Source organism: Chelonoidis abingdonii, chromosome 1, assembly GCF_003597395.2.
Source record: "Chelonoidis abingdonii isolate Lonesome George chromosome 1, CheloAbing_2.0, whole genome shotgun sequence".
NCBI classification, from domain to species: Eukaryota; Metazoa; Chordata; order Testudines; family Testudinidae; genus Chelonoidis; species Chelonoidis abingdonii.
Window position 1 is genome coordinate 115,256,219 of NC_133769.1, and position 24,497 is coordinate 115,280,715.

Genomic DNA, 24,497 nt, shown 5'->3' on the forward strand with positions numbered 1-24,497 from the left:
CACTGTCCCCTGAGACCCATCCCCAGGCCAGAATTAGGGCAGAGCTCTTCATAGTGCTTAAGGCACAGCTGAAAGTTATATCCATATGTGCTGTCTTGCGCATAAGGGGCAAAATTTTCCAGCTTGAAAGTATAATGTCAGTTGCCTGTATTAGTAGCCTGATGTTTTCTCAGCTCCAGTTGAAGATAATGTGAGCTGGGAATGCTCATCATCTCTTTTAAGCAGGATCAGGAGCCTAATTTTGGATTTAAGGGCAACATTTTCAAAAGCACTTAAGTTAAACAGGAGCCTAAGTCTCATTGCTTTTCTGTGTGTACCTAAGTTTGAAGTATTTTTCCAGGGATTGGGTCTGTGTGGGTGTAGGAGCATACCTGCTCATGGTGGTGCTACCCTCATAATAAATTACAGAGCCCCTTGATATATTATATTAATCAGGAACCTTAAGCCGCTTCACCTGTACTTTGCTTAGCAATTCATCTCTGCCTGGACAGTTTCTAACATTCCAAAACTCGGAGCACTGTCAAACAACTCCTATACATTTTAAAAACAATCTGAAAAATGTTTCCTTCTGTCCTCACTAACTGTGGAATTCCCACTCTACCCTCCCCAGGTTTCATTGTTCTGAAGTACAAGACAGGCAATATTCAATCCAGGACTAGGGACAGGTTTAAGGTTTGATATCTCATGATGAGCAATCAGTGCTCATTTCCATTACAGTATGCAGTGTTGTTGTAGCCATGTTGGTCGCAGGATATTACAGGGGCAAGGTGGGTGAGGTAATATATTTTAGGTGGCCTAAAGACGAGCTCTTTATAAGCTGTTAGCTAAAGAGACATATTCCAAGAAGTTGGTCCAACAGAATATTACCTCCCTCACCTTGCCCTTCTATTTCCATTACAGTAACCAGGTTGGGAATTCATTGTACTAGAACTGTACAAACATATTAAAACAAACCCCAGCACCAGAAGTTTTCAGTTTAATTTAAGATGAGACATAATTGGTGGAACAAACAAGTATGTGTTTGTGAGAAATGCGGTGGCAGTGGGGAGGAGAATGGTTAACAGTAGTACAAGCATTGCTTTTGGTAGGATAGCTGTGTGCAGAGTTTGTAGATGTTTGTTTGTTTGTTTTTGTTTTTAATGAAAACAAATAACCAGATTACTAATAGTAGTCTCAGCTCCCCACCTGCTTCCCTATTAACTTCTGGCAGGGTGCTGTAGGCATCACAGTGGAAATTAGTCTTAAAGAGGGATGTGCAAAAGGCTAAAGGTAGGGGGGTTAAGGATTAGTGGGAAGGGATGTTTCACAAATAAAAGGGGGCATAGGAGAAAACAACATAAAATTGCTTATGGCAAGAATGGATTTGTTGGTGTTTGAAGGTATTTCGTACTCACTGCTCTGTAAAGAACCTGGAGTTAGAAACTTTAAATCCAAACCCCTGAAATAAGCAATACTGGGCATGAAATAACCACTAAGAAAAGCTGTGTGATGAGATGTGACCATAACAGACAGCTCCAATGAAAACTCTGTGACAAGATAATGGGAGCTCATCTTTCTGTAGCCATTTTTGTTGTTGTTGTTTGTTTGGTGAACAGAGACATAACATTTTTCTCTGTAATTTTATGTCAAACTCTTGTGATTTTTTTTTTACTATAAAAGCCTCGAGTAAATAAATGCTCTGTTTAAAAAAAAAATTTTTTTTTGCATACACTTCCTAATACAGATACATTAATTACAGTGTAGTTACAGAACAGTCCTAGTGTGTTACAGTTGCCACTAATTCATTTAACTGGAAGCTGTACTTCAAGCCTACCTTACTTAGTGTTACCCCTTTTAGTCTCATACTTAATACACGTATTATTTTGTAGAATTCTGGTACATAGCTACATTGTTGTTATAGTGTAATTACTATGAAGTTCTACTTTGTGATATATGTATTTGTTACAAAAAGCTACAATCAGAAGTTAAATTATATGGGTGCACTTGATTTATAGTGTAGCTTTGAATTACTGTCTCACTGCATTCTCATGGAGTTACAAGGAATTTTTGGGTAGATAATTCAAAGTCCTGATGAAAGTTCAATGCATGTCTCTGGAACTCCCTATGTAGTGATTAGGGCACTTTGCTGGGGCTCGGGAGACTTGGTTTCTAGTCCAAGCTCTGCCACTGGCGTGCTAGATGACCTTGGGCAAGTCACTTCCCTTTCCAGTGCCTCAGTCTCCCCATCTGTAAAGTGAAAATGATGCTGACCTCCCTTGTAATGTACTTTGAGATCTGTGAATGAAAAGCACTATGTCAGAACTACTAGGAGGTGTTATAATGCAACTACCCTTGTAGTTCCCTCAGATGTGTACTGTGTTTTGAAATGAACCCTTATTTCTGCGTAATACCACATTTATCCATGTAACTACCATGAAGCTTAATCAAAAGGGTATTAAAAAAGCCTCTTCCCAGCAGCTGTACAAACTGTAACACAACTGTATCTGTATTCAGCACAAGCATATTGAATACTGCTGATGAGAACAAGAGTATATTAGCAGTCCCCAGCAGCTGGGAACTGAGTGTGTCCTGCTTCTCCCCTTCTGTAATATGAGCTATTGGAACTGTCTGAATATTTCCCAAATGTTTCCACTTGTTCTCTGGATTCGCACAGTAGGCTGTTTGGAGAAGGTGTGTGCCTAAAACTGCAAAGGTCAAAGGATCTTACTTTTGATACTACTTTGTGATAAAGAAATTCAACTAAATAATGTTCCCGTTAAATAGGTGATTCCCAGGACAGGATTAAACTGCTGAAAGACAATATATCAATTAGAGTAGAAACTGTCTGCAGGGTTTTTGAGGAGTTTCTTGTTGGTCTGATTATTGAGATTAACTTTTCAGAGACTTGAAAACGCATTTCAGTCACCGCATGGACTGGATGTTTTGGCTCAATAGAAGCACCAGATATTCAGTTTGTATCTGCAAATGTCTTTTTGCAATTAGTGCAAACAGAAATAGTGTCAATTCAATAAACATAGCACAAAAAGTTTATGGAAAATGAAGCTAAGAAAAGTAACAGTAATGTATTGCAACTAATTAGAAGCATAGACTAAGCATTCAAATCCACCTCTGAAAAGGGTAGGTATAATAAAAATATTGTATCCAGGGTATACTTGAATGCTGATATTGCAACTGGCATTCGTTTTGTTTTTATTTGTTTTGCAGTGGTTGCGCAGAGCTATTGCAGTGCTTTTGGGAGGTACTTCCCCCCCACCACCCCTTTCTCTCAATTTCTGAAAAAAGTTGCATTGTGAATTTCAATGCTGAATATTCTGTTTCCTAAATTCTTTTCCAGGGTTTTTCACTTTTTAAGGAAATGTTTGACATTTAAAAAGCTATTTTAGCAAACTTCTATGTAATTTTATTTCAGAAGTGAATTTTTGGAAAAAAAATTGTTGCAGTTGCTAACAGTCTGATTCTGAAGATTTTATTACTCGCAATGCTACAGGTTAAATTATATCTGGAGACCTGGCTATAGTGCATTTGTCCATTCTCAGACACAGTTAAAGCATCTTTCTAATTTGTTACATAGAAAGGATCTTAACCATGTTTACAAACCATGCTAAAGTCTCCATTCTGGAGCGTGGGACATTCATATCTGTGCAATAAGGCTTGAATTCTGCATACTGTGTACATATGCTTAATTTTAAGCTCTAAAGTAATCCCACTGAGGCCAAACTTCAATTTAAGCATGTGTCTAAGTTTGGCAACACCAAGGTAATTTGGAACAATTACGTTGTAATTGCATCCCCTGCCACAGTTATGCTTGTAGTATAGACAAGCTCATAGTCATGTTAATGGGTCTACGCACATGAGTAAGCATTACTGATATGGCATGGGCGCCTCTATACTAAGAGCCCTAGCAGTATAAGTTGGCATAATGAGGAGTGTCTATTTTCAGATGTTTTTTGGTTTGTACCATAGCCCACAGCACTGTTCCGTAACAATGATCCACGGATACATTGGCCAAGGGGAAGCAGGAGAGAGGAAAACACTTGTATCTTCTGAGTGCTGATGAGGCAAACTTGCTTCACCCACTGGAGATGCCAAAAAACCAAGAGAAGAGCAGAGAGGGCCCTCCACATCCTGTAAAAAGCAGAATTCAGATAGCACAGCCTCCTGGGCATTCAAGCCTCGCTAAAAGGGAACTAAATCAAAGAACCCAGCAGAGCTCTTACGTGTATCCAAATCCCACAGAAAGGGAGCCAAGTCCACAGAGCTCAGCAGATCCCACGTAGTTATATTTAGGACATCTGCACGGTGTATGGTGCCTGGCATCTCAAGAGGGCAGAGCTTGAGAAATCTGAAATGAAACACATTAGGAACTTCTCAGAAAGCTACATGTTCCATTCTGATTTATATATTGATGTTTGCCATCCTATTTCTTCCACTGGAATTATAAGGGAAGAATTTTTTACGTGATTTTCCTCACCACAAAGCAGTTTAAAAGGGATGCTCCTTTCCTTTTAAGCATTCTAAGCACAATCCATGTGGGTATGTAGTTATCGCTCTCTGCGCTACCTGGAAAACAAGAAGGGGAGAGTTCTCAGAATTGTAGATTTCCTGTGTTCCCAGGTAAACATCCTTAATTGTGATAGGTGAGTGTGAAGATGTAGTAGCTACTGGGAACAGCTTTACTTCCCTTTGTGGATAGACTATAACTATAGTTCCAGAATGCTCTACTTTGTTTTCTCTTCTGAGAAGCTACATGGGCTTGGACAGAGTAGAGAGGTCTTCATTATTAAATTATTTCTTTTCATGTGTCATTACATGTGCAGGTCCATGAATGTATGTAGGGGGGAAAAAATTCTGAAAATTCTATGTAATCACCAGAATGTTAAGACAGCAATTAAAGATGCTGCATTCCCAGCTCAGAAATATATAGCATAATAGAGTCTAATTGCATACTTAAGTACTTGAATCAGTTTGGTAGTATATAGGAATAAGGGTTCACTTGAAAATATGGGAGTTATTTGACCATTGCATATACAAATCCATGTAAGCACACAGGAAAGTGAACCTGAAAATTCCATGAGATAGCCAATGGTCAGGCAATTCAAAGATATTATAGTATAAACTATGTAATTAAACTTCAGAGTCTCGGTTTTTATAGTAAATATGTGTATCAAAAAGTATATCTTCGTAGTTGTTACATTAGTGTTACCATGGAGTTTGTGTACCAGGATTCTTTAAAAAATGAGTGTTAATTACAAGTAAAAAATGAGAACTATACAGTAAATACAGTGTAACCACACGGTACTTAATATATGTGCATGATGAAGAGTATCTCACATCTCTACTTTTGCAATTAGCGCTTTTTTTTTTAGGAATTCTAAACATTATGGGCCCAGTTATTATCATTATTTGTGTTTATGGTAGCATGAAGAGGCTGCAGTCAAGATTGGGGCACTATTGTGCTAGGGCTATACAAACATAGTAAGAGACAGTCTTTGCCTCCAGGTTCTGACACCTTTAGGCTGAATAGCACCTTACTTAGGGCTTGTCTACACTGGCAATTTACAGCACTGCAACTTTCTCATTCGGGTGTGAAAAAACACTCCCCTGAGCACAGCAAGTTTCAGCACTGTAAAGCACCAGTGCAGACAGTGCACCAGCGCTGGGAGCCGCGCCCCTCGTAAAGGTGGGTTTTTCTCAGAGCACTGTGTTGCGACCATACAAGGCATGTTAAAGCGCTGCTGCGGCAACGCTTTAGCTTTGCCAATGTAGACTAACCCTGAGTTACTCTGATTCTTACAGAGTAAGATACTACTTAAGGCCTTGTCTATACTACAGGGGTAAGTCGACCTCAATTACGCTACTCCAGCTATGTGATAACATAGCTGGAGTCAACTTAGCTTAGGTCAACTTACTGCAGTGTCTACGCCACGCTCTCCCATTGACTTACCTTACTCTTCTAATTCCAGTGGAGTACTGGAGTTGATCAGAGAGTGCTCTGCAGACAAAATTGACTTCTGCTGCATCAATCGCAGCAATGTCGATCCCTGGTAAGTGTAGACATGGCCTTAGTGAGAGTGAAGGTGGTAGCATGAGCTTTATATATGTTGTTCTCAATTTCAGCCATAATCTGGTATCATTAATGTTACAGCATTCTTATGGTATCACTCATATTATACATCTGTAATTTATGTAAGCTTCCAAAATAATAATTATATTTAAATTCCTACATATAGGAGCATGAGCTTTCGTGGGTGAATACCCACTTCGTCAGATGCCGTATTCACCCACGAAAGCTCATGCTCCAAAACGTCTGTTAGTCTATAAGGTGCCACAGGATTCTCTGCTGCTTTTACAGATCCAGACTAACACGGCTACCCCTCTGATACATATAAGAGGGGAATAATCTGTGCACAGGACCTAAAAACTGTGAACTCCTGATTTCTAATCCTGCAGTGGCCTTGGATAAATTACTCAATCTCTCTTGCTCAATTTCTCCAACTGTAAAATGGGCATGAAAAAAGCTACCTAGCAGAGGTGTTTTGAGAATTCATTAGTTTGTGAAGCACTTTTCAATTGTAATTGGTTGTATTCTTGCTGAGTATTATTATGTTATGCTTTGTTAGATTTTTGGTTAAGAAAAATAACCTGCCTTTCACATATAGTGCCATGTACACGTACGTACTGTTATGCTATGTGGTGCTATGTTTACTGCTATATTTATACTAGGTGTGTAATTTAGAACTTGTCAATTCATAGAAGCTGTAAATTGATTTCAGGGGGGAAGGAGTTTGAATTTGTTTACCTGAAAAATGAAGTAAGCTTAGAAACTATTATTGTGCAAGAGATAAAAATGGTGAAATAATCTTGTACATGAAGTACAATACTGGAAATAGCAACTTTTCCCCCCCTCCTGTTTGTTTTTCCAGTATGGGGTACTGTATCCTTTTTGTCCATGGTTTGAAAAAGCTCTGTGCCTGGTTAAATAGATGGGGAGCTACTGCCCTGACCCTCTGTGCTTTGCTGCTGCTGCTGCTGTTCTCTTGGAAAACTGTGAAACAGAATGAAATCTGGTTGTCAAGAGAATCCCTCTTCAGGTATGGTCAGCCACAGGAAAATATTTGCTATGTCTTTGTCTTTAAATTTATTTGTAAAGAAACAAGAAACATATGGCATGTTGTTGCATGGAACAAATCGTTTTTATTAAGTAAAAGGAATAATTCTACTTTTATTGTATTATTATGTTGTGGCTTGCCATTATATAGTGCCAAAAAGTGCATGCTTTTTTATAGGGAGAAGGACGACAAGGTTCCTGCCTTGAGGATCTAGTACAGTAGTTCAGATTATACATTTTAAATAGCATAATATGTGTTTAAAAGAGAAGGGTGGAGAGAGGAATTTGACATAAAACTAACATAAAGAGCAATATTTTAATGAAATTATTACCAACAAAAAAAGTCAAAACTGTTTTTGTGGGTAGATTTGAACATTCCCCTGCAGCACCATGCCCCAAACTGGATTATGTTAAAGCACAGGTTCTAAACCAGGTCTGGGAGGTGTGTGTCATGAAACTTTTTTCAGTTATGAGGTTGCTGTCGGGAAGATATTGAGAACCACTGTGCTACAGTGTGAGAACCAAAAGGTGAAACTGCCTGGAAATACAAGTGACATGAACTCTTCAAGCTGAGTGAAATGCAAAATGTAAACAAAAGGAATATTGAGAAGGAAATGTGATCTTTAACATTCTTTCTGGTTAAGTAGGCTACATTTCTATTAGTAACGCAGGTAAAGAAATATGTCCTTGTGGGATTGTTTTGGTTTTGTTTCTCAAATAAAGTAAATGGAACACTGCTGAGGAGACTGAAAGGTTTTATAAAGTACAAAAGGAAGAAAATGACTTAATAATTTTCTCTCCTTATATCGGAAATCATTGTGCAAACACTGATACCAACACTATCTGCATATGAACAAACTTTGATTTTGGCAATATGACTATTTTTTTTAGAAATTTTAGTTAAAAAAAAAAACCAACAAAATCTTTGACTCAATGATAATTATTGCTGTGCCTTTACTTAAAAAATACTATCCTATTCTATAGGTATGGTTCAAAACATGGTAGTAGCACAATTGGAAAGATGTAGAATATATTTTAGCAACATTTTTATAATGGTAGAAACTAGGGCTGTCAATTTAATTGCAGTTAACTCACTCAATTAACTCTAAAAAATTAATCATGATTTAAAAAATTAATCGCAATTAATCACAGTTTTAATTGCACTGTTAAACAATAGAATACCAATTGAAATTTATTAAATATTTTTGGATGTTTCTCTACATTTTCAAATATATTGATTTCAATTACAACAGTATACAAAGTAGACAGTGCTCATTTTATGTTGTTATTTTTTATTACAAATATTTATACTGTCAAAATGATAAACAGAAGAAATAGTATTTTTCAATTCATCTCATACAAATACTGTAGTGCAATCTCTTTATGGTGAAAGTGCAGCTTACAAATGTAGATTTTTTTTTTGTTACATAACCACTCAAACACAAAACAGTGTAAAACTGTATTGCCTACAAGTCCACTCAGTTCTACTTCTTGTTCAGCCAATCACTAAGGCAAACAAGTTTGTTTACATTTACGGGAGACAATGCTGCCTGCTTCTTATTTCCAATGTCACCTGAAAGTGAGAACAGGTGTTCACATGGCACTTTTGTAGCCGGCATTGCAAGGTATTTACATGCCAGATATACTAAACATCTGTATGCCCCTTCATGCTTTGGCCACCATTCTAGAGGACATGCTTCCATTGCTGATGTTGCTCGTTTAAAAAAAATACATTAATTAAATTTGTGGCCGAACTCTTTGAGGGAGAATTGTAATACTCCTGTTCTATTTTACCCGCATTCAGCCATATATTTCATGTTGTAGCAGTCTCAGATGATGACCCAATACGTGTTGTTCCTTTTAAGAACCCTTTCACTGCAGATTTGACAAAATGCAAAGAAGGTACCCATGTGTGATTTCTAAAGATAGCTACAGCACTCAACCCAAGATTTAAGCATCTGAAGTGCCTTCCAAAATCTGAGAGGGACGAGGTGTAAGGAATGCTTTTAGAAGTCTTAAATGAGCAACACTCCAATGCAGAAACTACAGAACCCGAACCACCAAAAAAGAAAATCAACCTTCTGCTGATGACATCTGACTCAGATGATGAAATTACATGTGTTGGTCTGCACTCCTTTGGATCATTATCGAGCAAAACCCATCATCAGCATGGATGCATGTCCTCTGGAATGGTGTTTTAAGCATGAAGGGACATATGAATCTTTAGTGCATCTGGCACATAAATATCTTGTGATGCTGGCTACAACAGTGCCATGTGAATGCCTGTTCTCACTTTCAAGTGACACTGTAAACAAGGGGCAGGCAGCATTATCTCCTGCAAATGTAAACAGACTTGTTTGTCTGAGTGATTGGATGAACAACAAGTAGGACGGAGCGGATTTGTATGACATGACGTGTAAAAGACTTAATGTTCTACTTGACTATTGTTTGCGAATCTCTCTCTTTTACAGCCTCATGTATATATTTTTCATTGAAACAGACCAGTTTGTATTCAGTTTGGTTGGCAAACTTATTAAATTTACTTCCTGATGCTTTTTCAACAATTGTCTAGTTGAGGTCGTCAGGGTAATGCAGGTGATTTGTACATCAATTGTTTAACTTGATTTTCAAAGCTATTCATGAAGGAAAGTTTCCTTTTCTCATTATTAATGCTAAGCCTTTTTATATATGCCTTTATATAAGCAGTCCCACGCTATAGAAGTAGATGAAGCTCTGGTAGAGAGAGATTTTTGAAAAATATGAAATAGGAGTTGCTTCAGTATAACACAATTCATTGCCTAGCTCCTAAAACATGTTTACTTCTTAAACAATGGAAACCATGGTGATGAGATCCTGGGCTCAGATGCCAACTCATTTTAAGAGCTGGATTTCAGTCCAAACCTTCCAGGGTTAATGCCAACAATTCTAAAGAAAGCCCTGGCCTTGCAGTGTGGAAGACTCCCTTCCTTTTGAAGGGGGAGGAGACTGTAATTATTTGTTTGGTGTTCATAAAATCACCTGGTAGCAACTGCACATGAGATGGATTCAAGAAATATTGTTGACTGGATAGACAGATTTTCCCCCCATCCCCTTTCTGAAAAACAAAGAACTCCTGGACTATTTCATATGCAGAATTAATGAGCTGAATTCATTCCTAGTTTAACTAGTTTGAACTCATTGGGGTTACATTAGCATTGAGACATCTATTCCTGCCTGACAGCCTTCCAGTTTGTAATATTTGCTCATAGAACACATGCACCATCCTATCAGTGTGGCTTCAGCAGCCCAATGACTTGTGGTTTATATAATCACTCTTCAAAACTGCACTGTTCCAATCTGCTGAGTAGACTATGGTGCACATGCTTCTGGCATCTGCACCCCTTTGAGTGGAAATTCAAACATGAGTTTCAGCTTTTCTTTCATTGTGATCATGAGTATGACCATATGTGCAGAGATGGCTGGTCCTGGAGAGACACTGTCAACCTTGATTTGGGTGCCAAAGCAGATCTACCATTGGCAGCATTTGGAAGAGGCAAAGAAAACCAGAAGAACTTAAGATAATGGGGACCTGGCTCCCTACCACCTTATTCTCAAAGAAAATGCTGTTTTTAGTAGTCTGAGAAGGTGGAAGATCAAGTCGTCTGCTTCCTAAATTCTTGTGATTTATGTTGCCTCTTTCCCTTGCTCTCAGTGGCATAGGGAGCAGGCTTAGTGCCTCTTCCTCCCTGTTGAACCTGCAGGCCAGCATGAGCAAGCCTTAAAGCAAGTAGGTTTGAGACAACAAAGGCTCCCTCCCTGCTTCCTGCCAGAACTCTGCTGTTATCTCCCTTCATGCTGTGGGTGGCCATCTTATCGATGTGGGGGCTACTCTGGGGCTGGAGGTGTTTGATACCTGCTCCCTGGGGTGTTGGAGGGATATCTTTGTGCTGAGGCATGGTTAGCAGGGGCACACAGTAGCATTAATAGGGAATGGGATTCTGGGATAAGAGTTCAGATTAGGCTTTTAAGAAGCAGGCACTGGGAGGGACGTGAGAAAGGTGCATTGACAGGAAAATTCTGTCCTAGGAGAAAGCGGGGAAAGGACTCTTGACTAGGGTGGGTGAAGGGGAGACTGTGGCTGGCAGAGCCCTCTGGGAACGGACCTCAGGGGAGCTTCCCAGCACACAGCTCCTAAATACCCCCTTTCTTGCACACAGCCCCTGGCTACCCTGTCTTTGCCCTGAGCTACCCGTTGCCTGCACACAGACCCAGCAACTTGCCCTCCCTGCACCTTGAGCTACCCCTCTGCCAGCACACAGCCCCTAGCCATCCCCTCCTTGCACCCTAAGCTGTTTTCAAACTTTTTGAGCTAAACCACCCACCATTGAGTTATAATTTTTGGTTGCACACCACCGCCCCAAAACGCAGCAAGGCTGGGTGGCCTGCTGAGGTGAGTCAGGGGATGGAGTGGCTCTCTCTTTCAGGACCCCACCATGTGGAGTTGGCGCAAACCTCGCTGGCCCCTGCCCCCCTACAAATAGAAGTCAAACTACATCTATGCCCAAGGCCCCTGTCCTGAGTCTCCCCTCCACCCCACTGGACCCTGGAGTTTTTATAGCATGTTGAGGGGGGCCTCAGAGAGAGAAAGGTTGAGAATCCCTGCTCTAGAAAGTGTTTCCACATCATCCACAACTTTGGACAGTGCTTTAAATTGCAGGTCTACCCTGAAAAGCATCTATGTAAAAATGGCACTTTTTTTTTACAAGCAAATTTTTGTCCTGAGTCATTGATTTAAATCTTTAAATCACTTTAGTCAGGTAAAAAAGAGGAAGAAGGACAATGCAATTCCTATGTTTTACCCCTTTTAATTCTGCAAAGAGTGAGTTGGTTTCTGTTCCGTTTGTGCATCATCAATTGCATGTTTTAAGTTCCAAGCATTTACGCTTGTGAAAATCAATGGGCTAGGTCTGCACATGTGTCACTGAGGGAATAATTGGCCTGGAGATCCTTTAGGAGTGGTGATGATTCACAAAGCAGAAAGAACATAGCACAGCTTGCCTCCCAAAGCCCAGGTTGGGTATGCAGGACTGACAGTAGAAAATCTTTTTGCTTATAAACTGAGCACAATTGATGTGGGCATGACTGAAAAGCACTAAAATGGTGCCCCAGAGAGACTGACTTGTAAGAATAGAACCTGTGCTTTAGGACACAATGGAGGGTACTGAGAGGAGGTTGTTTCCAAGCATTGGCCAAGTAAGATTTGGCTAACGATAATATTTGAAGTTGGGAGTGCTACTGGTAGTTAACAGGTTGTTGTATCCCACCAAGATGACTGAAAGCTTTATCTCAGAGAGGAAATATGTGCAAAATGGCTTGCATACATTTATCTTTTATTTATGACAGTTAAAGGTACCAGAGTAGTCAGTAGGGAAGAAAATCCTCCTGAGAAGTGATTTTCATGCTCAGTGGATCTGTTTCTTTCTGGAGTTGGCTTGGTTACAATAAATTTTGAGAAGGGGAAAAAAAAGAGAGTGTGTTTGGAAATGCATATTGGAAAAATGTGTGTGCAGTGGTGGGAGAGGGGCTTGGTGGGAACAGAAATGGAAAAACATTGTGTGCTGCTTTGTTATTTATACTCCACCCTTTCCCACTTGGCTTTGGTTATGAACGTGATTGTTTCCTCTTTCAGTTAGAGAACAGTGTCCTGTTCTAATCAAGAACCATGTTTCAGAAGTGTTATTTATTTACCTAGGCACTCATCCTACAAGTACCTGATGTAGTATTTGTTCTTGAGGCATTTCAGTGAGATTTCAGTGATACTTATACTGTGTCATAAGCATTTGCAGAATCAGCCCATCAGTTTCTATATGAGAAGAATAAATAGGTCAACAAGAATTATTGGCTGAGTACAGAGGAATAAATAACAAAACAACAGCACCAATACAAATATCCTTCCTATTCAACACAGAGAGAGAGAGAGAGAGAGAGAGTTTATCTAGGGAGGTCTTAATAAATGGAACTATAGTGATTGATTAATTATACTTAAAGGGAAACTGTCAAAAGAAAAATACTATTTAAAAATGCCTGTCTAATAAAACTGTGGTTCATTAGAATTGAAATATAGACTATCAGGGTTGGAAGGGACCTCAGGAGGTCATCTAGTCCAACCTACTGCTCAAAGCAGGACCAATCCCCAGACAGATTTTTACCCCAGTTCCCTAAATGGCCCCTTCAAGGATTGAACTTGCAATCCTGGGTTTAGGAGGCTAGTGCTCAAACCACTGAGCTATCCTTCCCCTTCTCCCCCCCCCCCCCCCCCCAATATGTAATGTACTTCTCACCACTGACTCATTTTGTTGTGTTCAGGCCAGGACTAGAATGAGATCAACCACTCATTAGAGTTAGGCCACTGAGTAGCTCTGAGATGGTAACAGTTTTGAGTCACTATCTATGTTTTCACATAAAACATAGTCATTGATGTAATGATATAATTACCATATAAGAATTAATATTCCAGTAATGCCCAGAAGGTTGTAAGTGGGTAGTTAATAGCTCCCAAGGCTCATGGAAATTAACGCAGCCATAGCATTCACACATTACTTGCTGCTGGTGTGCAATATCTTTGTACTAACTAATATAGAGAATCATTCTCTTAAGAACAGCATCAATTAACTGATTTAGCTCAACAATTAGTCACAGAATGGCTTGTGCCATAGGGCTTCCTGAAAAATAATTTAGAAATACCTTATGGTTAGGAAACCGAACAAGTAGTCATTTTTAAATCCTATAGGCAAAGCACAGATCTGTTGTGCTGAGTAATAACTTGTGGTGGATAAACCTAAGGAAGGGTTCTCCTTCCTACCATGCATGCACATCCATCTGCCTTTCCTTCTCTCACCTCCACACACACTGGTGTCATACTGCCGCATCCTCATTCCCACCAAGGCCCAATATGTCGTCTTCCCTTTCTTATCCAGGCCTCCTATGAGACATCTACATCTGCTCCTCTCCCAGTCCCATCCTGGCCTAATCCCATTACCCTTTAAAGCAGTGTGGGTCTCAGAAGTAGCTCTTTAGTCTCTCAGATGGGCCAAGACTTGGCTTCTTCTTTGGAAACTAATGTCAGCATGCTGTTAAGATTGGAATGGAGGAACAAGCCAAAGCCTGGCAGAAAGGCTGGAAATGTGCTGATCTGTGCAATTGCTTGCTATAGATAGGAGGGTCTGATCCAGTGGATGGGAAGGAGAAAGCAACAGTGAAACAAGTGTACCTTAACCAAATTGTGGGAAAAGAAATAGGGCTGAGGTTTGAGTCAGTTCTTATTCTTTATGACATGAACAATTCACCCATCTCTACTCCTAATAACCCTTAGAGATCCTCTGGATATCTGGGAGCTGTGTTTCTCTGCTTTATGTAACAACAAGAGAGTGCCTAAGTCTCTAGCTCTTTGTAGGAGAAATGATCTATGATGCATCTTCTGCTATTTTTTTTTAGTGTCCAGCATTATTACAGCATTTCTCTTAGGGCATGTCTCCACTTACCAGCGGATTGAAGCACAACGATCAATCCACCAGGGATCGATTTAGCAGGCCTAGTTAAGACTTGCTAAATCGACCGTCGATTGCTCACCCATCAACTCCAGTACTTCACTGGAACAAAAACCATAAAGTAAGTCAACAGGAGAGTTTCTCCTGTCAACCCAGTGCAGTGTAGACACCGCAATAAATCGACTTACGGTACATTGACTCCAGCTACGTTATTCACGTAGCTGGAGTTGGGTAACTTAGGTCGACTTATTCCTGTAGTGTAGACCTAGCCTTAGAGTAGCACAGTTTTGCACTCTCTTATATAAATCTGGTCATCAAACAGCTACTGAGTCATGCATTTTATTGATTTGGTAATGGATGGGTATTTCTGTGTGTTTTTCTTCTTGTGTTCTAAGTGATAATGCCAATAGTCCAGCTCCTTTTCAGCCCCATGTACCCTCCATTCAGTTTTTCTGCTATTCATAAATACCTGTGTAACCTACTGTGCAGTGTGCATCATGCATCCCCTCTAGTGGCTGATTCAGACAGATAGCTACCTACTGTCACTTCCAGCTAATGGACTTAAGTCAAGATGTTCAAAAGCGACTAGCTATTTTGGTGCCTCGGCCTTTGGGTGCCCAACTTGAGAAGCCTTAAAGGGGCCCAATTTTCAAAAGTTGCTAAGTGCCTACCTCCTGCAAATCAGGCCGCTTCAGATGCTATAAATTGGTGCACCTAAAATCACTAGTCATTTTTGAAAATGTAAACATTAATCCTTCAGCTCCAGCAGCAGAGGTCTTTGGTGCTAGAAACCCTATGCTCAGTCCCTGGTGCTAGCCTGTGATGAAGGTGTTGCATCTACACGTTGATGTCTATACAAAACTGTGTCTGAATTGAAGCTCTGAATCCAAGGGGACCTGTCTTCACAGTTAACCTTTTTCCATTTTTTGTTTCTCGTTTGTAGCTCAGGTGTGCAGACTCTGCCCCATAATGCCAAGGTGCACTACAACTATGCCAATTTTCTGAAAGACCAGGGTCGTAACAGTGAAGCCATCTATCACTACAAAACTGCCCTCAAGTAAGTTCCTTGAAACACCTATTAAGACTGTTTCCTCTTCTGGCACATGAAGTGTTCTGTTTTCTCTTTTCCTAACAATAGACAGCTCCCTGGTAGCAGTTATAGCTTAACTTGAAAGCTCTTTGGCTTAGTGTTTCTCTGCCATTAAATGAGGTAATTTGGCATCTCTCCCACTGCGTGTGTGTTAGTTAAGTATGTGGCATTCAAAAGTTTCCATAGCTACACATTGAGCAGTGAGGTGTCATTTATTCGGCTGAATGTACACTGGTAAATGAGAGGGAGTTGCCAGAGCTGTATTTGCAGGTGCTCAGGCCATTTATATTAAAAAATTATTAATTGTGCATGTATGAAAAATATCAAGTCTGTAACCAACAAGGTAGAGTAGTGATAATACTTAATACTTATACAAAGTTTTAAATCTTCAAAGCACCATACAAACACTCACTCTTAATTTATCCTCAGAACATCACAGCCTGATAGGTGGATAAATAGTAGTATCCCCATTTTACAGATGGAGAAACTAAAACAGCAAGGTAAGTTGACTTGGCCAAAGCCACATAGTAAGTTTGTATCAGAGCCAGGATTATAACCCATGGCCTCGTGACGCACAATCCAACACTTACTTCTACAGACCACGCTGCCCCTCAGTATGGGTGCAGCAGCACAGCAGCATTGTGGTTTAGGTTGCATCCTGAGTTCTGTTTAAAGATTGATCTTTCTAAGTCCTCTAAAACTGGCATGCTTGATCAGATTCCTTTGAAATATGGTTTGCCTCAGCATCATGGCCGGGTCATGGGTGTCCAGACCTAGTAGTCAGAGCCAGACTCTGCAGTCACAAGTGCAGTCAGGTGGGTCAAGATACCAGGAGGTTAGACGTAGGAGACAAACTGGAGATCACGACAAGTCAGATGCCAGAAGTGAAGCCGGAGCAGGTAGCAGGACTTGGGGAGGGAGCAGAAGGCACACAGAGCAACGTGGAGCCCAGCTATTCAGACAGCTTTCTGTTCCTGCTGCCAGCTTAAGTAGGGCCAGGAGGCCAATCGGCTGCTGTGGGATTCCACCAGTTGTACCTCACTGTTGTTAGTGCTCTAAAATCTGAATGGTTACTTGGATTGCTTGGAAATTTGTTGTGCCCCGTGGAGGCCTGGGGCAGTGTTCGTGATCCAAGTTTGAGGTCAATTGATCAATGGGTTCCTGAATTTCAGAACTCCCCAGAACAATTTCTTTCTGTTGCCTTGTGCATCCTGGCCCCACAGCTCAATGCACAGGCACCCTTGCAGCATGTAGCCTCCTTATGAGTTATAGAAATGGGGAAGGGGAGCCTCTCCTAGAGGAACGAACACAAGAAAAAGAACAACAATAAAAGACTGAGAGAAAAACAGAAAGCAAAAGCCAAAGATATATAAAAAAATCAAAATCACACCAGAGAGGAAAGAGACAGACAGAAAAAGGGAAAAGATGAACAGAAAAAAGGGACAGAAGAAAGGCATGTAGGACATAGTGTGATGCAAGGGAACATGTGCATATAGGGGTATCATCCCTTGCAAACTAGGGCTTCTGACAGAAAAATCAGCAGAGAATCCTGTGGCACCTTATAGACTAACAGACGTTTTGGATCATGAGCTTTCGTGGGTGAATATCCACTTTGTCAGATGAATGATACTTGACAGAAAAATGGCTGGGAGCCGTTCCTTATTGATCTGCAGCTTGCTTTTCCCTAAATGTGGGGAAGGGACAGAAATTACCTTAGTCCAATTAGACTGTGTCTGTGCTAATGCCCTCTGACCAACCAAGGAATAATATTGATGGCTCTGAAATGGAGCCCCGCCAGTCATGATTAGCTGAAAGGATGGTGTTTGCTGCTACCCACCATGTCTGGAAAATGGATGTGAAAGGCATTGGACAACATTTTGGCCATGAACAGGGATACTGAGGACATCACAGGTTTTGTTTGTTTTGTTTTAAAGTATTAGCAAACACTACCCGTCTCTAAAAGTGAGCTTACTAGTACCCACGGTTGCTTAGCCACTCCCTCCTCCCCATGTTGATACTGCCACTAGTGCAGGCATCTGCTTGTGTGTTACTCAGAGTTTATAGTATTTGCTGACTGGATTTTGCTCAGCTGTGTCTCTAGCTCAGCAGCACCCATTTATCATAATTATGGTGCTGTCTTCTGCTCTGCAGTATTTCAATTATACAGGAGGCTATTTTAGAATTGATTGCAGGCCATGTTTATTAAACTTTATTAGATATGTATCCTGTGATGAAGATGATATCTGTAGAGTTTGTGCCGTGTAAAAGACTGGATTTTCAAAGGATCTGGGTAGCTTCAGCTCCCTTTGACTTCAGTGGGAGCTGGGGTCGCTTGGCACCTTAGAAAATCAAGCTGCAGGTGTTCATCCTGAGGAGTTAACACTCTAATCCTGCTAAATAAGATACATAGGGAAACAAGTGTTGTCTAGTGCTTGGAGCTCAAACTAAGAGTAGGCTCTCATAGGTTCTGCTTCAGATTTTGCCACCATTGTGACCCTGATCAAATCATTTAATCTCTCTGTGCCTCAGGTTTCCACATCTGTAAAATGGGGATATTAATATTTATCTATATAGTGCCACTCCTACTCCACTTCTCTGTCCATCTTCTCTCTTCTCCTAGCTCTTTTTCCTCCATGTTGTCTCTTCTGCCCCAGCACCCGCTCCCTGACTGTATGTCACAGAATGTTGGGGCCTATATACTAAAATATAAAGCATGTAGGTACAAAATTGTAAATCTACTTCCACCAAGAATGCCATACTCTAAATTCTGCATAGTCATTCCCAGTTGTGAAAAGTCCTGCAACAGTAGGTAGGTCTTGCACCATGCATTGAAATTCAACAAATTCCAGCTCTGTTGAACCAGTGGAAAAGGTAAGTAAATAACATGGTGATGGATGCAGTATAAGATCCTATATATATGCCATAGATACACGTAAATTCCAGCGCCAGGCTTCCTCTAGTGAGTATTACCTGCTCTCCAAGATTCCAGAGTAGAGAATGTTAGCAAAAGCACCCAAGCTGATCCGAGCTATGGCACCAGCACTTTCTCGCAATGTGACTGTAATACGAATGATATTGGGGTGAATTCTCTGTTAGGTTAAGTTATTGGAGTCCCATGGAGGCCAATGAATTTCTTACAGTTGACACTGGCAGAGAATTTGGACCATTAATGTTATGTTTGGCAATCTAGTGGTAATCCACTGTCCTGCCACGTATGGATCTAAATTTATCTACTGATCTTTTGTTCCTGTGGGACCACTATACTCAGAAAGTACCGGTAATTTACACCACTTTAAAATAATCTCCTTTAAAAGCAACATTGAGGGATTCAGAAAGGAGCCTCATTGAACCATCCCCCACTAAAAGGGAAGATTGCTGTACCACAGAGTGTGTGAAAGTGAGGTGAAGGAGGCTTAAGTGGAAGAATTAGAGAGGCTATCATGGGACTTCAGTGACACTCCCAAAATGACAGAGGAGACTAATGGTAGCACAGAAGGCTACCATATAAAGAGTGAGAGATCAGCAATCATGGTCCCTTCCTCCTGTGTCAGCGATGGTGGGGAGCACTGCAAAGGTCATGTATCCAGTTGTTTGGAGGCAGGAAAAGGAGAGCCTCACCTCACTGTACAGCAGCTCCTTTGTGTAACGAGCAGTGTTGGTGGCCCATTGAACATTTTAGCTTGCTTTCAAAGTTTTATGGCAAATTGTAATTGATGTAGTTTTTGTTGCATTTTTAATGATTATGAGATTAAGTATAAAAAATTGCTAAACAAAAATTATCATGATGTCACAGTGTACTTGGATGTCTTAACTGCTCATATTACTATTATTATTATTATTATTATTATTATTAATAATAATAATAAAACCTGGCACTTACAACACCTTTCAGCCAATGTCTAATTACTGTGCAACCATTTAGTTAAGTAGCATAATATCCCTGTGAGGTAAGTAATATTATAACTGTTATACAGATGAGTAGATTGAAGGGCACCTGGGTCACACAGTAAATTGATGGAAGTCAGGACTAGGTCTCAGGAATCCTAGCTCTCAATGCTTTAACCATTTGTTTACATTCCTGTTGTTCCCAGATCCTCAGCTGTCATAAATTGGTGTTGCTCCATTGATTTTAAATGCTACTAATTAATGACCCAGAAGAATATATTTTCCAATAATAAATTTGCAGAACAATATATTTCCAAAGGACAGAAGTCCCATTGATCACCTCTTAAAATGAATGTTTGTTTGAAATGGTTCCAAATCACCCTTTAGAAAACTCATTAAGCACTCGGTGTGGAGGACCCAGTCATGAAATGTTCTTGTTTATCTTGGCCTTGTGAATTAGTGTGTAGCCTAATTATATACAGTGCTATGGCTGGGGAACATGAAAACTGAGACCTAATGTAAAAATGTAGAAGAACATGATTATTTTAAAGAAAAGCTTAACTCTGTCTGTGCATAAGTGTGCAAAAGTCTCTCCTTTATGTCAGGTTTGGAAATGAACGGTCAGTCTAACCTGGAAGCACAGTCCTTTGGGGATGCAAACTAAAATATGTATAAACCAGATTTCATGAATAGTTGGCATTCTGGAATTGTAGTAATGGGTTATAATAAACCTTTTAGCTGACCTGCAATGGAACAATAAACACATCACTGTAATCGACCTCTTCGGTAGTTTCTCAGTCATGCTGTAGTGGCCCCAGAAGAAACTTGTTGCTTCACAAAATAAAAAAAAATTAAGGTAATAAAAATGCTATATGGGAATAGAGTAGAGAATATTCTCTCTTAAGGCTAGTCTAAAGACTTGCTGCTGTTGCAGAGTGTCTGCTTCTGCTAGTTCTGCTTGAGACCCCCTGTTGACAGAGATCAAAAAATATTAGTCTTACATGAAATAAATCTTGTCTTATCACCTGTGTGAGAGAGAGAGAATAACAGGACACTCAATTTCATGCTGATCTTCTGAATATTTACAGTGTGCTAATGAATATTTCTTGTTGTTGATCGCTGTTGAATTTTCGTGTTTTTCCATTCTTCCTAAGCCTTGTGTTGCTCAGGATACCTTTTTATTATTCATCAGGAATTAATGTAAGCGGAGGTACATGGATGAATATAGCAGAGTTTTAAAAATCAATTCCAGCAAAGTGGTATTATCACTTTAATATGCGTTCTGGCAACAAAGGAAAAAATGCAAACTTGAAAAATTGTGGTAATTCAAAACTAAATTTTCAAAGTGGCCTTAGCCTATCCTCTGTATTTCCAGGGCTAAAATTGTGGACACAAGTTTTTAGGCATGAAGTTTTTCTTGGCTAAATTTTGCCTCCCCTGAATCTTCGGTTTGTGTGTATCAACACATTTGTGTTAAGGAATTATGTAATTAGAGGCTTTGCTCAATTTGGTTGGACAGATTGCATTTTGTGCAGCCCAAGCTAAGTTTTGAGGTAGGCAAAAATTTTGGCACCCAAAATTGAACACCAAAATTTTGGGGCATTCAAATTTGGAGGCTGTCTCTGAAATTTGGTGCTTACGTTTTTTTTAACAGAGTATATTGTTGTTTTCAAATTAAGTTATAGGCACAGGAGAGAGTTCTCCTTGGGTCAGAGATGATACAATGATCTGGAAATAGACAAAAATACTTTATTTATAACTGAATGCATTACATATAACTGATTTTTGCTGCTGGGTGAATACTCACAAAAAATGAAATGGGGGAAGAAAATGGGGAAGGCAGGGGAGAGAAGGACAGAGATGATATTAGCAGGCATAGGGAGTTAGGCATCCTGAAGCAATACAGAGCTGCTATCTCCCATGGGAAATGTGGACCAAAGACGTGAATTGGTTCCTGTTTCCAATCTGAACTTTAATTTTATATTTATGTATGTATATATATGAAATATTTGGTATTTGATATTATATAATACAACATAACAAGGGTGGCCAAACTTACTAGCCCTCCAAGCCGCATCTGACAATTTTCAGAAGTTTGAGAGCCAGGACACACCTGCCAGGGGCCAGGGCTCAGGGCGTCAGCCCTGCGGGAGGCACCTGATGGGGCTTGGGGCTTTAGCCCAGCTCCTGCCAAAGCCCTGAAACCCCCCTCTCCACTGGGCAAACGCCCATACCCCACTGCCCTGCTGAAGGGCAGAGGTCCTGAGCCTCCCCTTCCAGTCTGATAGGTGGGGAATGGGGAGGGGCAGGGGGGACTCCGCGAGCCACAGTTTGGCCACCCCTGCAATATAAAGTATTCATATCTAAATACATATAGTGTGTTCGTGTGTGTGTGTATGTATGTATGTATACAATAATTATTTTGTCCATTTGCAGATCATTGTATCATTTCTGACCCAGAGATAACACTCTCCTGTGTCTATAACTTAATTTGAAAACAAATATATACACAGTACAACCTCAGAGTTACAGACCCCTCGGGAATGGAGGTTGTTCATGACTCTGAATAAAGCACAGTTTGGACTCCAGATCCAGAAGTTGACATGCCAGGCCATGCGTCAGCAGCAGCTGAGCTGCTCCCTATTCAGCCCTGGCATGAGTTTGCAAGCTTGTCCCCCTCCTGGGAGGGGTGTGTGTGTATACATAAATGTAAAATGGGGAATATACACACATACACGTAAGTAGTGTGTGTATGTGTGAGAGAGAGAGAGAGAGTGAGTCAGACAGCCCTTTTGGACTTCCTTTTCTGACCTCCTCCCACCAAGTAGAGCATGGCAGAGAGAGACAGAGAGACACACTGTGTGAGTGTGTGTGTGTGAGAGAGAGAGAGAGAGTGAGTCAGACAGCCCTTTTGGACTTCCTTTTCTGACCTCCTCCCACCAAGTAGAGCATGTAGGGAACATCTGGGGAGTAAAGAGGACTCCTGAGGCAGTTGTCCCATAGGCCTTCGGGAGAACATCTGCCTCGGAGCGGGGAGTTCCCAGTGGAGGAAGAGCTAGGAGGCAAACAGGTTGGTTTACTGGTTGGAAATACTAGTATTGCAGGGGAGGAAGAATCTGGGTGTTGCAGAACACAAGCGCAGTCACTTAGGGCTTCAGTCACATAATGGAAGCTGGAAGTTTCAGTGGAAATACTGACTTGCATTACTATGACATGTCGTGAGATCTTGCAGGAGAAAAGCTCAAACAACGGAGGCATAGGCATGTGTGCCATAGCCACATTTCCTGCTACCCCATGTTGAGAAAAAGCTGCACCATAACATCATTTGTGATGGCTTGGACATTAACCAGTCACACTACTCTATTCCCTCCCCCACTTAAAAATGAAACCCTAGGGACTGTTAATGACACTGGTTTTTTGCTAAGCTTTCCCACAGTCTTACCCACGGACTTTTTATATATTTTAAATCAACAGTATCTGGGGTTGTTAAAACAGTGTTTAAATTGCACTCTCTGTTTATTAAAACAAAATCTTGTTCACATGACCTTTTATTTTAAATATAATATATATATAGAAGAACTCCTTTCAGCACAAACTGCAGGTGGCCTGGAACACCAGCTGCACTTTATTTTTGAAATGATTTACACTACCAACACCATTTGTTAGCTTGTTTTTATGAGTTAGAATTTACGTTGCTACCCTGTTATAGACATGGTTGTGTTCACTCCTGATGTTTTGAATGTCCTTATGGCATCCAGAGTAGTCACTTGTGGTGATCCCTGTAGTTTGGAGTTTGATGAAGCCATATTTGGAAAGAATAAACTAATAGACTGCATTAGGAAATGTATATAACTTGAGATAATTGCTGAGTGATGTAATAGCATTTGCTGCCTGAAAAGTATGCCTGATAAAAACCTGAGCCCTAGGCTTAACGGATGTCACAATAAAGTGCAATGGAGTATTAGGCATATGGCTTTAACCAAGGGAGTTTATTTTAAAATGTATTTTGTGAAAAGCATGCAATACAGTATATTCCACCCCCACACTCTTGCTCTGCTTCATACTGGCCAAGTAGCAAGTAAGGCCAAAGTTTTATTTATTCAGAACAAAGGGATATACATGTGACCATGAACAACAACACAAAAGATCTTTCTTCAGGGCCCTGTAAGAGGATATGTAGCATTCCAAATACCTCTGCTATGGCAAGGCCCCACCTGGTACAGGAATGGCCTGTTGCCTGGTGGCAGTGCAATAAAAACTAAAATGTCACTGCTCTATTGATTTTATTTTCAGTGGAGTAAACATCTCTACATATTAAGACTCGGTGCTTAAAGACCATTCCATTCTCCTAGCGTTATTATAAAACAGTCTCTCTCTCTCTGTGCAATAATTTGATTTTAAATACAAAGTGCAGGCAATGGGAAGTAAGAGAATCGTTGAAATGTGGGGCTGAAAGGGACCTCAAGAGGTCATCTAGTCCATGCCCCTGCTGTGAGGTATGATCAAGTATACCTAGACCATCCCTGACAGTGATGGTGGATTCCACAATCTCCCTTGGAAACCTGTTCCAGTATTTAACTATCTTTGTGGTTAGAAAGTTTTTCCCTAAATCTCCCTTTCTGCAGATTAAGCCAATTGCTTCTTGTCCTATCTAATTAGATATAGAGAACAATTGAACCCCATTGTGTTTATGACAACACACATCATATTAGAAGACTGTTATCAGGTCCTCCTTCTGTCATTGTTTTTCAAGACTAATGTCCAGGTTTTTTAACCTTTCCTCATAGGTCAGATTTTCTAAACCTCTCACCGTTTTTGTTGCTCTCTTCTGGACTGTCTCCAATTTATCCGCATCTTTCTTAAAGTGTGGTGCCCAGAACTAGAGAGA

At 40.4% G+C, this 24,497-nt stretch overlaps 1 protein-coding gene across 8 annotated transcripts in view; it reads left to right on the forward strand.

Moving 5' to 3' along the window:
- Positions 1-24,497, forward strand: part of TMTC1 (transmembrane O-mannosyltransferase targeting cadherins 1) — a 214,886-nt gene that overhangs the window by 120,687 nt on the left and 69,702 nt on the right. For 5 of the 8 annotated variants that reach the window (XM_032763965.2, XM_075069192.1, XM_075069208.1 and 2 more), the window contains 2 exons: positions 6,924-7,091; positions 15,578-15,691. The exons of 1 other annotated variant lie outside the window; for it this stretch is intronic. In XM_032763965.2, coding sequence (XP_032619856.2) covers positions 6,924-7,091; positions 15,578-15,691 — 282 coding nt within the window. The remainder of the gene's footprint in view (positions 1-6,923; positions 7,092-15,577; positions 15,692-24,497) is intronic. 2 more of the 8 variants (XM_075069198.1, XM_075069213.1) reach the window with 1 other exon arrangement.